This window comes from Schistocerca americana, chromosome 11, assembly GCF_021461395.2.
Source record: "Schistocerca americana isolate TAMUIC-IGC-003095 chromosome 11, iqSchAmer2.1, whole genome shotgun sequence".
Lineage (NCBI taxonomy): Eukaryota > Metazoa > Arthropoda > Insecta > Orthoptera > Acrididae > Schistocerca > Schistocerca americana.
The window spans coordinates 147,707,549-147,720,795 of NC_060129.1; the positions used below are offsets into that span (position 1 = coordinate 147,707,549).

A 13,247-nucleotide genomic window follows, 5' to 3' on the forward strand; every position below is an offset into this window, starting at 1 on the left:
TAGAGCTTAAATGGCTGTCCGTAAGGAGACTGGAAAAGAGTACGTGCGTGACAGAAATGGGCACCACATCGAAACGTAAAGAAATATGTGCCTCAAAATAGGTGGCGCACCTCAAGCCAGGCTCAGATTCGGAAGAGGCACAAGGGTCACCAAGTTCCTGGAAGGGGACTGTGTCCGAGATGACCTGAACTTTGTGATGGAGAACCCAAACAGTGGGACAGCATCCAGGCCGAAAATGGTGCCAGAGGAATGACTGTTGACAACACGCAGCATTAGCAGCTGTGTAACCCTCTTGTAGGTGGCCGTAGTGCTGAATTGACCTCTGAGGAGACTAGTGCAGTCACCACACGCAACCAACTTGCGAGAGGGCAGGACCGACGCCGAGTAATGTCGGGAGATTGACCGGGGAAACTGGCGCTCCTGTGTCTAGTTGGAAACGAACGTCCTGACGAGTAGTTGAGAGATCAGTAAACGAGTTGTGGGTGCAAGGATTGTCCTGGCCAGCGGTGGCCTGAAGCTCGTGCACCATCCGCAGACACAAGTAAGAAGTAGGGTTAGACTGATCTGATGGCAGACAGTTCGGAGACGTCAATCCTTGCTACACAAATGGAGTGTACCCAACAATTGGGATAGTCTGCCATTGGTGCCTCACAAAACATCAGGACAAGAAGGCAGACCTGGTGGTTGTGCCAACACGGCTACACTATCTGCTCAGAGGTCATTGGCACATCCAAAAGTAATGAATCACGCTGCCACCGTCGGGATGATGGCTGGCGAGAATTCTGTCCCTGTGGCAGCAGTTGAACTGCAGCGATCTGGGTGCAGGTCTTAAGATGTTCATTTGCTGCCTGCACCATCTCGAAAGAGAGTCCGATTTTCAGTATGTCGTCAAAGAAAACTTGAGGGCTTCAGTGCAAACGTCTGGATTGGGAGCCAATTGAACCGCTTTGTCACAAATCAGGGAATCGCCATATGAAGTTTTGCAGGACGGGTTGGCAAAGGTAAAATCGCAATGATGACTCGGACCTTGCATATCCGTCACCCACTATCGATAAGACTGGTCCACTTGTTTCTAGTACTGATGTAACTCTAGGTGCAATGAAACCACATACAACAGTTATGAATTATAGGGCAACAATAATGAACACATTTTCTCGAAAGTGAGTGCAACAGGGTGTGGGAGGGGAGCTAATTTCTTAAGTAAGAAAAAGGTCTCCGGGGAAGCCCAAGAAAGGAAGAGCAATTGTTGGAGATGGTCATCAGAAACCTGAAAAGTGGCGCAGTGTTCCAGCCCCTGTAAATACGTTTCCCAATCCTCCTCGGTATTGTTAAATAGTGGAAATAAGGGTGGGCAGGACTGTCTGGGACGTGACCACAGTTGCAACCAGCCGAGGGCATCGACGGTGAGTTGCAAAAACCCACAGGATGACAGCTATGGACAACAACGAAGACAAAAACCAGGAACATATACGTCGGTGTAAAAGTCCGAAGAGTAAACCAGATCGAGAGTCTAGACTTAGCGAGACCAGGAACCAACAACAGTGCATACTATGAACAACACAAGAGTGCAGTCAAAACAGGACTGGCTTCTGAGCCACTGCGCTGCCGGCTTTCTAGGGCCCCCATGAGTGCCAGTAGGATAGCGTGGAAGTCGTGGCCCACACGTAGAGCAGTGACGGCGACAGCAGCACTCGCAGGTTATAGGGGCACCACCTAGCGGCTGTTGTCTATGTCCATGTCTTCGGGCGGGCTGTCCAAATTATCGAGCCGGTATACCAGTTGTAGTTCATCTTTTGCTCAACCTTTGACTCGCTCACTTGCGGTGAAGATGACTTGACCAGTCACAGTAACTTTTTAATTAAAATGATCGGAAAGGAACATACGGTTTCTGAAGGAGACATCGGAGCCTGATGATAACAGGGTCACTTAAGGAAATATTGTGCGTATCCGAAACAGCACCGACAGTACGCCTGTGGACCTCTGTTGTGTGAGGGTTGTTTCTCAACTGTCTGCAGTCAGCGGTTGTTATGCTTTATGGCAGGTCCAGGTGTGGTAATAAAGTCTCTCCCTGTCTCATATCCAGATGGTGACTTATCTGGTAAACTGGGAATTCTTCAGGAAATTTAATTTGACAAACTGCCTATTGGCTTCTGTCTCGAGTTCTTCAGCCGATATTCGCCTGATGATTTTACTGACGTTTCGCCAGCAGGAATGGCTGGCATTGTCAAAGTTTCACCCTCCATTGCTGGTGCTGAACTGGAGCTGAGCTCGCGGCCGCAGACTGTATGTACCTGGCGCACCGACATGCGAGGGCTTCTCCGTGGTAATTTCCGGTGCAGTTCTCCTCTTGCTACCTGCGACAGTCGTCGCTGCAGTATGGGAAGCCAGGATCCGTTTACTTGAAGACTTTCCGCTTTCTTGTTGAAGCTATTTGTCTGTTTTGTATTTCTACAGCTTCTCTGAACAAGCGGGTACGATAGTGCATTCTACACGCAGAACTTCTGTGTCGGCGAATTTTATTACGTGGTCGGTCTCTCTCAGCGCGTGCTGCCATAGCCGATTTCTCCACCTGCCCCAACCCGCAGTGTCGCTTATGTTCTTTGATCCTGGTGTTGCTTGATCGTCCAGTCATTCTGACATAAACTGTTCCACATGTGCGTGGTATGCGGTTTATTCCCGACAATGCAAGTGGTCCCTTTTCTCCTTTGCCGATATAAGACACTCTTCGATCTTCCTTGTCGGTTTGAAATTCGTCTTTAGCCGTGTTTCCACACTATACGGCCGATTCTGTCCGTCACTCTGGGAATGTGGCAGAAAGGCCGTTTCAGACATTTATTTTTCTGATTTCTTACTTTGCCGAGTGTTTGGCTCTGTTACATTTCTAATATAATTTGTGGAATACCTATTGCTCCTCAGAACACTTTCCAAGTGTTGCATTTCACATCTGAGGTGCAGCGGCTCACATATTGCTTGTATTAAGAGCATATTAAATCATACCTCTTTCCAGGCTCTTGTGGTGGTTTGATAGTTTCTGCAGGTACCAGTCCGTGGATGTCAGTTTTTGATACATGTTGTGTCCCAGGTTTTTGCCATCCCTTGTGACCAGAACATCTAGAAATAACAGTATTTTGTCCTTTCCTACTTCCATGGTAAATTTTAGCTAGCCACATTACCTCCTTAGGTAGGGAAAAGCGGTAACTATTTGTCTTCAGAAAAATGAGTAGTTCTTGTAAATTATTTTCCTTTTTACTAAAAAGTATGTTGTGTGATATGTAATATGCAGATTCAAAATTTGTACATGGCGAGCTATCAGTTATCATGGTGTCGTGAACTTCAATTTTCCTTTGAGTGGCCGCTTTACCCCAGTTTAAAGGTAGAATTCTTCTCTGTTCACTGGCATATTATAATTTTCAGGTTAGCCATTATATTGTAACAATTACAGTAGTAGTTTGTTAGTAAGTTGCCTTGTGGTGAAAGATATGAGCAAGACCAAGATGGAAAGTGGAAATGACAACTTTCCTAGTTTTCATTTTAAAGTTATTGTTTTGTGACCATAATTCTGATACCTCAGGCTGTTGCTATTTTGTTAATTTGGTTAAAACTGTGCTGTATTCAAACACCATGTAATCCTGTTTTCCTGAAACATTTAGACACGTCATATTCAGTAGGTCTCATTTTATGTCTTAAAACTACATTAATTGTAAAGATTGAATTGTTCACTTTGGCTTTTTTTATCTGTTCATAGCTTGGGAGCATGCAATTTTATTTGCCTTTGTAGCTCTTTTTTTTTTTTTTTTTTTTTTTTTTTTTTTTTTTTTTTTTTTTTTTTTTTTTTTGCCCTCACCCGGTATCACACAAATGAGAAATATAGCATTTAGTGAGTGCAGCAACATAGGTTTTTCCTAAAGCTCGGTTTTTTGTATGAAAACTTGGGAATTGTGGGCAATATTCCAGCAAATTTGTGGAATATGACATACTTTAAAGTTGGAAACAAACACAGAAACCAACCTGTTCAATTTCAGCTTTACAGTTTATGTACTGTCTTCTTGTGTGTGTGTGTGTGTGTGTGTGTGTGTGTGTGTGTGTGTGTGTGTGTGTGTGTATGTATGTGTGTTAAATACATCATGATTTGTGGAAAGTGTAGGTTTAAAAACCCACATTTAATTTGCAAATACAGGAAAAAATGAGCAGGAGCTTCCAACCCCACCAAGGTGGTGGTTGTTGTTGTTGTTGCTGCTGCAGTTGTTGTGTGTTCACAAGTTCCAAGTGGTCTTGGCAAATGCTGTGTGGGAAAACTGATATCCATTTTAGTATCAAGCAAAAGATTGGGAGTGACACTGCAGTTTCTCACGATCTGAAGAAGCTACGAAGACCTAAAAGATCAGCTACTTAATTTTGTGTGTTGGGTTGTGTAATCCCTGAAACATGTCATGCCAGTCTCTTACATGAACAGTGAGTGTGCCACTGTAGTGGTCGTATGACAAGTTGTTCGATGCAGCTCTCCGTGCTAGCATATCCTGTGGAAGCTGCCTCATGTCTGTGTAACTATTGCACCCTACATCCACGTGAACCTGCTTTCTGTAGTCAAGCCCTGGTCTCCCTCTGCAATTTTTACCCCTCCCCCTTCCTCACATTACCAAACTGGTGATGCCTCAGGATGTACCCTACTAACTGACCCCCTTCTTTTAAGTCAGATTGTGCCACATTGTTCTTCAAGGGGACATTCGTCATGAGCTATTAAAGTGTCTTCAACTTGGCCCCTTTTCAATTGGTGAAAGTTAGTAGAGTTCATGCCACTGCAGAACGTTTATGCTCGTGCCCAAGCTTGGGTACGTAAAGGTATAGTGCACTATAGCAGTAAGCCGGCTGGTGTGACTGAGCGGTTCTAGGCGCTTCAGTCTGGAACCGTGCGACCACTACAGTCGCAAGTTCGAATCCTGCCTCGGGCATGGATGTGTGTGATGTCCTTAGGTTAGTTAGGTTTAAGTAGTTCTAAGTTCTAGGGGACTGATGACCTCAGATGTTAAGTCCTGTAGTGCTCTGAGCCATTTGAACCATAGCATTATGTAACCATTGTAAATCTAGTGGGGTGTTGTGTTGTGCATAGTCTTGTTGATACAACTTACAAAAGTAAGCAAAAAGGTTGTATTGTATCCCAATGATTTGCCAACAACTTTTGTGTCACTTCTGTGATGCATTAATTCATTAAAAGTTTGTTTCTTTTATAAGCCATAAGTGGGCTGCTCTGGGAGGAGGTGGTGGGGTTGTCTCAGTGGCCAAGTTAGATATGCCGTTGTTAGCCTCATTAACAAGTACTTAAATCCATGTGCTGTCATGTCATGTGCTTGTACAGTGTGTGTGTGTGTGTGTGTGTGTGTGTGTCATGTAAGAAGTTTTAGCACAATATTTTATGTTTTATTTTAGTACAATTTTTCTATTTCTTAATGCTTCGAAACACACATACCAGACTTCAGAATGGGCCCTATACACCACAGATTTGTACATGTGAATAGTTGTCACCACTGCTGTCAGAGAGAGAGAGAGAGAGAGAGAGAGAGAGAGAGAGAGAGAGAGAGCGCGCTACGTGTTGCTGACCGTACGCAGTGCAGCCATCTGGATGTGAGAGGTGACGTACAGATGGCATGACTTGATTCATACATATTGTAATGTGACATTGCAGGTGAAGTACGTGACGCGTCTACGGCCAGAGTGCTTCAACAAGTTACCGCCGGGCCCCGTGTCGTACTCGGAGCTGCCTCCCAGGCAGCTGTACCTGTCGCTTCAAATGCTGGGAGACTGCGCGTCCTCCGCAGCTCGGGCCGACGCCGAAGACCCGGCCTTCTACGGCAGGCTGCTGCGTCACATCTACTGTCTGCAGCAGGAGCTTCCCCGGTACGTAGGCTGCCACCTATCTCCACGCTGTCTTCGGGAGGCTCCGCACCTGCCACAGACAGAGATCGGTCAGGTGTAAAATGCAAAACACGGTGGAAGCGGTCACTGTATACAGCGATCAGAGTGAATGACAGTCAGACTCATTCAAATGTGAGAGCAAACATGGTTACTTGCACATTCAGTGTAGTCGTCATCTTAAATGCTGTGTTATATTGAGATCACTTTAGGGCATTGTAATCTGCTACCTTCAGACTTTATAATGTCTTACATGTAGAAACAATGATAATTGTGACAGATAACCATCTGCAAGTGTCAAGTAACTTGACACCTGAGGAGCCATAGCTGTATGCTGTGGTGTAGCCAGGAAATGGCAGCTGGGATGAGTGTTTTGGGCACTGTTTCAGTGTGTGTGTAATTTTTGTGCCATGGAGAAAATGAGGTGGGGAAAATGAAATAAAAAGGGAAGAAGTTGGAGAAAAAGAGGGGGAGAGGAGGAGGAGGAATTGGAAAGGATTAAAATGGAAAGGCTGCAGGGATGTAGGAAACAAAATGACGGGGATATTCTGATTGGAGTGAGTTGAGCAGCAGTTCTGTAAGACCTCCCTCTCCTTAACTTGGTATGTAGATGCTGGATTTTTTTTTTAAAGCTACTCAGTGAAGCCTCTTGCCATTATGCTCAGTGAAGTGATGCAACCAAAGTCCTGATAGTATAATTTGTGACAGTTGCAGCTTTGTATTCATAGGTGATGAGCAATGTAAAAGGAATTGTGTAGAAGCAGTGCAGCTTTAGATTGTGGTTTTTTTCCATGTTTTGTACTGAATCTCACAAAAATTTACTGAAATATGTATTTTATACTACATTACAAAAGATATTGATCTCATTAAATGAGCAAAAAGGTTGAGTAACACTGAGGTTTAAAAAGTTGGTTTCCCTAGACACCAGTTATTTTACTGGGGCTGTGTAACAGTGTTGAACTGAACAAAAGGCGTGGGTGAACTAATTGTGATCAGTTGTGGCTTTGATGGCAACCCCGTTAACAACTAGAAGTCTGTCACTTTGTGCTCCAGATGGCTGTTGTTACTAAGTCACGTGTCTTGTTTTATGTACTTTCCTTAAGCTGGCCACTCCCATGTCATTCCCTTTGGCTTCATGTGCTAAGCAAGTGTTTAATTTCTAGTGACTTTAGCATTAGTAAGCTGTTCCACTGAAGTGAGCTGTGGTAACACTCAGTACATGACAGAGGTGAAAAAAAAAGAAACGTGGGGTAACTGAACAAAAAATCAGAGCAGGAAGTGTGTTTGTAGATGATGAGACTAATCGAGGGGACAAATTAGACCTTGAAATAGGGTCAGTACTTGCAGCAAAACTTACTGGAAATAGGGTCCGTACTTGCAGCAAAACTTAGTGATTGTAGAGGAACTTACACAAGACGGGGGTCAAAAAGAAACAATCATTATTCTATAGATTGACACATTTTCGTTTTCTTGTGGTACTGGGGCTGGCTGTATGGGTGATGTCAAAAGCTATTAAAAAAGCTTCCACCTCAAACTACACTCAGTTCAGGCTGTCGCCACAATCTATAATCCTAAAACTAATACAAAGAAGAAATATTATTAGTGTTCTGTTCTCTTGCTGTGTGTGTACGTGTGACATCACACACCGCATTGCCATTAGATTAAGTGGTGAAGCCGACATCCAGTATCGATAAATTTAGTTGCCTCAAAAGCTCAGTATTCGTGAGTTAAACACCTGAAGGATTACACTTAAGGTTCTGTCCAGATGTAGGGGAGTAATTCTTCTGAATACACCCTCACCAGACTGATGACAAGTTGAATTAATTGAACCTTATTTCCGATTTAGTGCCAGTGATCTGCCTCACTCCCTTGACACCCTCTTTCTGCAACCACTATGTGCAGCTCTGCACCTAATGATTATATTGACAGTATACATTCCCAGAATTATTGGTAATGTTTCTACTGGAGTGGAACCAAATAGTCCTGTTAATGTTGAAAGTACACGTCACAGTTTTCATCTGTGTTTTGCTTTCACACACCGGAGTTGCAACTGCTGGGCCTGTACACTCGCTGCAAATCTTACAGAGGTAATGAAAATGGCACTATGGTGTAAACTGACTGCTGGCAGTGGTAGCATATGTCAGCAGGATCGTTTGAAAACAGAAGGTGATTTATAATTATCTTTATGTTACAAGCTCGACTTTTGAAGGCTTTTATATAAACGAACTCTTAGCTGCGTAAGTGTAGTTGAGCTGTAATTATTGTTCTTTTTTCTACACCTTTCCATCTCAGTTTTCCTTAAATAATACCAGAAAATTCCAGAATAGATTTGACAAAAGGCTATAGTTGTAATTTAAGGCTTTCCAATCCGAAGGCAAGTGGTGCTCGGCATTGCAAATTTTGTTTTTTCACTCCGATGCTCAGCTATATTAGACACGATTTTTTGTAGCGCTCATGTGCTCCATTCTCAAATCTGACTGTGCTAGGCATGAATGCTGCATGGTCTGTTTTAAGTCACTGTTGAACTGTAGCAGTTGTGTTGAGGTAAAGGTTGCAATTAGTACATTCAAGTTGCTAGGTGTGAAATGGCTAGCTCTTCACACATAGCCCTTTATGAGGAAGAGATGTAGAGCTATTAGAGGAATGTTTGAGTGAAAATGAGAATGACTATGATGTTGATGATGATGACAGTGACCCTTTTGTAAACAACTTGAGTGAAATGGCATTGGAAACAGTCTGCCCTGAAGAGTTCCAGAAAATATCACACAATGAAAGGTTTTGTATTGTAATGATTAATGTGTAGCCTAATTGTTAGTCAGCAGTCTCACTGTTTCCACAAAAACTCTCAAGAAATTCTGTGGCATGCTTACCACCCTGGTGGCAGTGATTTAAATAAGAGCACACTTAAATGCCCCGTGTCTGCACTACAGACTGCAAAATATGCTCTGGCAATTGCCCTCACAGGTCAGGGGAAATGAAAGAGTAAGGGAGTAGAGAGCTCCAGAATGACTAAGGAATGTATATACTGGAGAGTAAGTACACTATCTGATAAAAAGTATCTGGACAGCTGATTTGCCAATGTAAAAGGAGGTGGGAGGTAGAGAAGTAGTAACAGCAGAAACGGTCAGTCAGGAAGGTCAGTGACCTCAGTTGGATGTCTTCTCAGCAATAAGTCCATTAGGGCATTTCAACCCTTCTGAAACAACCCAAGTCGACTGTTACTTACTAGCACAATGACTGTGTGTAGTGAATTAAAAGAACAGAGTAAAATTGTTGAGCAGCTTTCTGTCGGAAGCTGAGTAAGGCTAGAGATAGTGCAAAGATCAATGCCATTGGACAGTGAATGACTGGAAATGAGTGATTTGGAGTGACAGATCGTGCTATGTGACAATAAAGTGAAAGGGTTAGGATTTGAATGCCTGGAAAAAGTTGCCTGTTATTGTGTATAGTACAGAGGTGGTGGTGGTGGTGGTGGTGGTGGTGGTGGTGGTAAAATATGGGTGTGTGATTTTGTGGGTAGGGTGTGATCCCCTTATTGCACTTATGGAGACAATAAAATATGGGTGATATGAACACAATTTACCTCATTGTGTACAGTAATGGTTCCGGGAGTATTGTATCAGCATGTCACTACACTGTCATAAAACAGCTTCTCTAAGGCAGTGGTTTGTGGACAGTAACATTGTTGAAATGGACTAGCCTGCCCAGTGTCTCGACTTGAATCCAGTGGAACTGCTTTGGAGCAATTTAGAATTTCGCCTTTGCTCCTGACGCTGACATCCAACATCACACGTCTTTGCTCCAGACCCTAGAATCTGACATAACTCAATATCTTTTCTAGTTTTTAGCTCTTTAGAAAGAACGGGTTGCCATTCCACCACAGACATGTTGAGGTCTCATTCAAAGTGTCCCTAGTAGAGTTCAAGCAGACATAAAGGCAAAGTATGGGCATACCCCTTATTAAACGTCCACTAACATGTGGGTAGATCATATAACTAATGAGGAGGTATTGAATAGGATTGGGGAGAAGAGAAGTCTGTTGCACAACTTGACTAGAAGAAGGGATCGCTTGGTAGGACGTGTTCTGAGGCATCAAGGGATCACCAATTTAGTATTGGAGGGCAGTGCGGAGGGTAAAAATACTAGAGAGAGACCAAGAGATGAATACACTAAGCAGATTCAGAAGGATGTAGTTTGCAGTAGGTACTGGGAGATGAAGAAGCTTGCACAGGATAGAATAGCATGGAGAGCTGCATCAAACCAGTCTCAGGACTGAAGACCACAACAACAATGTGTGTTCACATGCTTTCGGTTAGGTTGTATATAAGAAATCAAAGATCCTTGAGTCGTGTTGGCAAGATATGTGGCTATTTCATTTACACAAACTTCATTTTTAATGCTGGTATGTGGTATCTCAAAAGAGCCTTTTCAGTGTTTGCAGAGGCAAGTCATGATTGCCCAATCTTCTCTTGTAGCATTAGCGAGGGTAGTCTTGCTATGTTTGTACTGTGAGTGACTCAAGGGAAGGGGAAACTACAGTCATTATATTTTCTGATGACATGCAGCTCCACTGTACAGCTTGATGATGATGATGGTATCCCGCTGGATAAAATATCCAGGAGGTAAAGGAGTCCCCCATTTGGATTTCCAGGCAGGTACTGCTATGAAGAAGAATGTTGTCATTTGGGGGTGAGGGGTTATGTGGGCTGTACTGCGGATATTAGAGACTTTGATCATTTAAGTAGGTCAGAGAATGTAAAAAGATAATAGAAATTGAAGTTGGTAATAACAAGAATTGAAGTGTGGTGGCAGGAAGAACATGATTTCTAGTCAGGTGGGTACAGAGTTGTCAACAAATTGTCAAATAATGAACATGAAAATAGCGATATAATTGAACTATTGCAAACAGCACTGTGAATGGATCATCATAGCCAAGATAAGCATTTAGTCAATACCCACTACAGCAGGAAAAGTAAAATGTTTTACTTTACATATAGTAATACCTTTTGGGTTGTCCAACATTTCTTTGTGGCCTTGTCTTTCTGCCTATTTCATCCTCTTCTGCCTTGACTATTTCAGGTCCCAAAGATACATCATAACCTCTGTTTCTTTCAGTTTATTCAGGTGTATCTCCTTAATTTCGTACCTTTCTCCAATTTCTTCACTTTTATTCTCCAGTCATAACCAGTAAATTATCATCAGTCCACATCTACTCATCAAAATGTTTTGCAGTGTAAAGTTTGATTTGCCCTGTACAGAATTCTGTCTGGCGACTTACTCTTTTTTTTTTTTTTTCTGTCTGTGTTCCATTTTTCCTTCTTTGTTGTCCTACTATCAAATTTCTACTGTATCTAACTTCGACCTACCTATTACCCTTTAAATTCACAAATCAACTTACCTAATTAGGGGGCCTAATATTTCAAGCTCCAACCCGTGGAGTACCATATCTGTTTTTCTTGATAACATGCTCTTGAAAGATCTAAATGGGAAAATATTTTACCTCTGGAATACCCGAGATGATGATGCCATCAGTTAAAATTGTGCAGTGGAGTTTCATGTACTCAGGAAATATAACAGCTGTCGTTTTCCCTTTATTTCAGCCGTTCACAGTACCAACATAGCAAGGTTATATCTGCTAATGTTAGGAGGTAGTATCAGCCAATCGTGCAGGTGTCCTCGTTTCGAACAGCTTCCTCGTCTCCTCGAAGTACTGGTGGAAGTAAAGCTGTCAGGATGGGTCGTGAGTTGTGCTTGGATAGCTCAGATGGTAGAGCACTTGCCCATGAAGGCAAAGGTCCTGAGTTAGTCATGGCCTGGCACACAGTTTTAATCTGCCAGAAAGTTTCAAATAAAGTTTTGTAAAACAGTTTGGCTTATTTAGAAAATAAAAATATCAAACAGATAGTGTAGGTGGTGCTGTGGCTAGAGTCTTACTGAGGCCAGTTCAGAACTGGTGAGTAATAATTTTACAGTTTAAAATTCGTGGACTTATTGCAAAACCATTGTCAGTTTCAACATGGACCCTTAGGAACCATATGTAAATCTCACTCTACTGTGATAAGTATCTGTTATAGGGAAGATGGCTTTAGACCTTATGCCTTTCTCTGCAGAATTTTAGCTTTGATAAAGGCCAAGTGGTTCAGGTCATCTGCCTTGGCCTCTTGTGCCATTTTATTTCTTCTTCTTTTTCTACATATGAGCTGCTATGGACTAAATTTATTTTGTTTCTTCTTTGTTTTCTTGCACATTTCTCTCATTATTTCTTGATATTTCTCTCATACCTTTTCTGTCCAAGTGGCTCCAATGTTCTCTTGGGTTTTTCATGGCGACCTTTGGAATCTTGCAGTTTCTTTCTGAGTGGCAGTCATGGAGAGAAACGGGGTTTGCTTATGTGTCTTCCAATGTCTTTTCCATCTTTAATTTACCAAAATAAGTGAAGTCTTATTGTCAGTCTGTTGGGATTCATTATTTCGATGTGGCCATAGAAAACCATTCTTCTTTTCCTAATCACGTCTTTAATTTTTTTCACTGTGTTTATAACGCTCACTTATGTCATCTGTTGTGTAGTTATAAACTCCCAAAATTTTATATATTATTTTCTTTCAGTGGTTTCTAGTGCTTCCAGTGTCACCTTTTTGTTCAGAGTTAAATATTCTGCTGCATAAAGTGTGTATGGGCGAATCATTAAAGTGTTAAAATATTCCGGTCACTGCCCTTAGAAACTATGAGCGCACATTTAATGCTCTAACAGTTGGCACTCGGAGAATTTCCGAGTGCTGCCTCCTTGAGTTTTATTGCAGGTTGCTGCACATTATATCTGTGCGATGACGTCTGGAATCGAGTTTTTTGTACTTGCAGTACATCGGACGACTGCTAGATGGTGTTTCTGCCTCCTGTAAGCACTATGTGACTCAAAAAAGGCACCAAAACAATTCCGCGCATTCGTTGTTGCAGTGTGCTTCTGTAGTTCTCTTTAACACAAACGTTTGTTGTAAAATGGGGGACAGTTTGACTGAAGAGGGAATTCTGAGGCTGATCGAAGAATCTGGATCTGAAATTGATGGTGGTGATGGGTTTGAAACTGAAAATCGTTCTTCTGGAATAGATGGTAATTATAATGCTCAGTCATTGTGTTTAGGAATCACAATTACATTATTGGCAGTTTCACTGACTCATATCAGTTATTTGGAAGGTAATGAGTGCTACGAAAATGAAAATGGGCCATCAGATGTATTAGAAGAGTGTGAAGCTCCCATTCAACAAGGCAGAGGCAGAATACAACAACAGCAGGAGTCACAAAGCAATGTTGTTGTGTGAGTAAATGATGATGATCAACATCA

At 42.3% G+C, this 13,247-nt stretch overlaps 1 protein-coding gene across 2 annotated transcripts in view; it reads left to right on the forward strand.

Moving 5' to 3' along the window:
- Nucleotides 1–13,247, forward strand: part of LOC124554024 — a 74,998-nt gene that overhangs the window by 57,585 nt on the left and 4,166 nt on the right. For both annotated transcript variants that reach the window (XM_047128049.1, XM_047128050.1), the window contains exon 5: nucleotides 5,681–5,892. In XM_047128049.1, coding sequence (XP_046984005.1) covers nucleotides 5,681–5,892 — 212 coding nt within the window. The remainder of the gene's footprint in view (nucleotides 1–5,680; nucleotides 5,893–13,247) is intronic.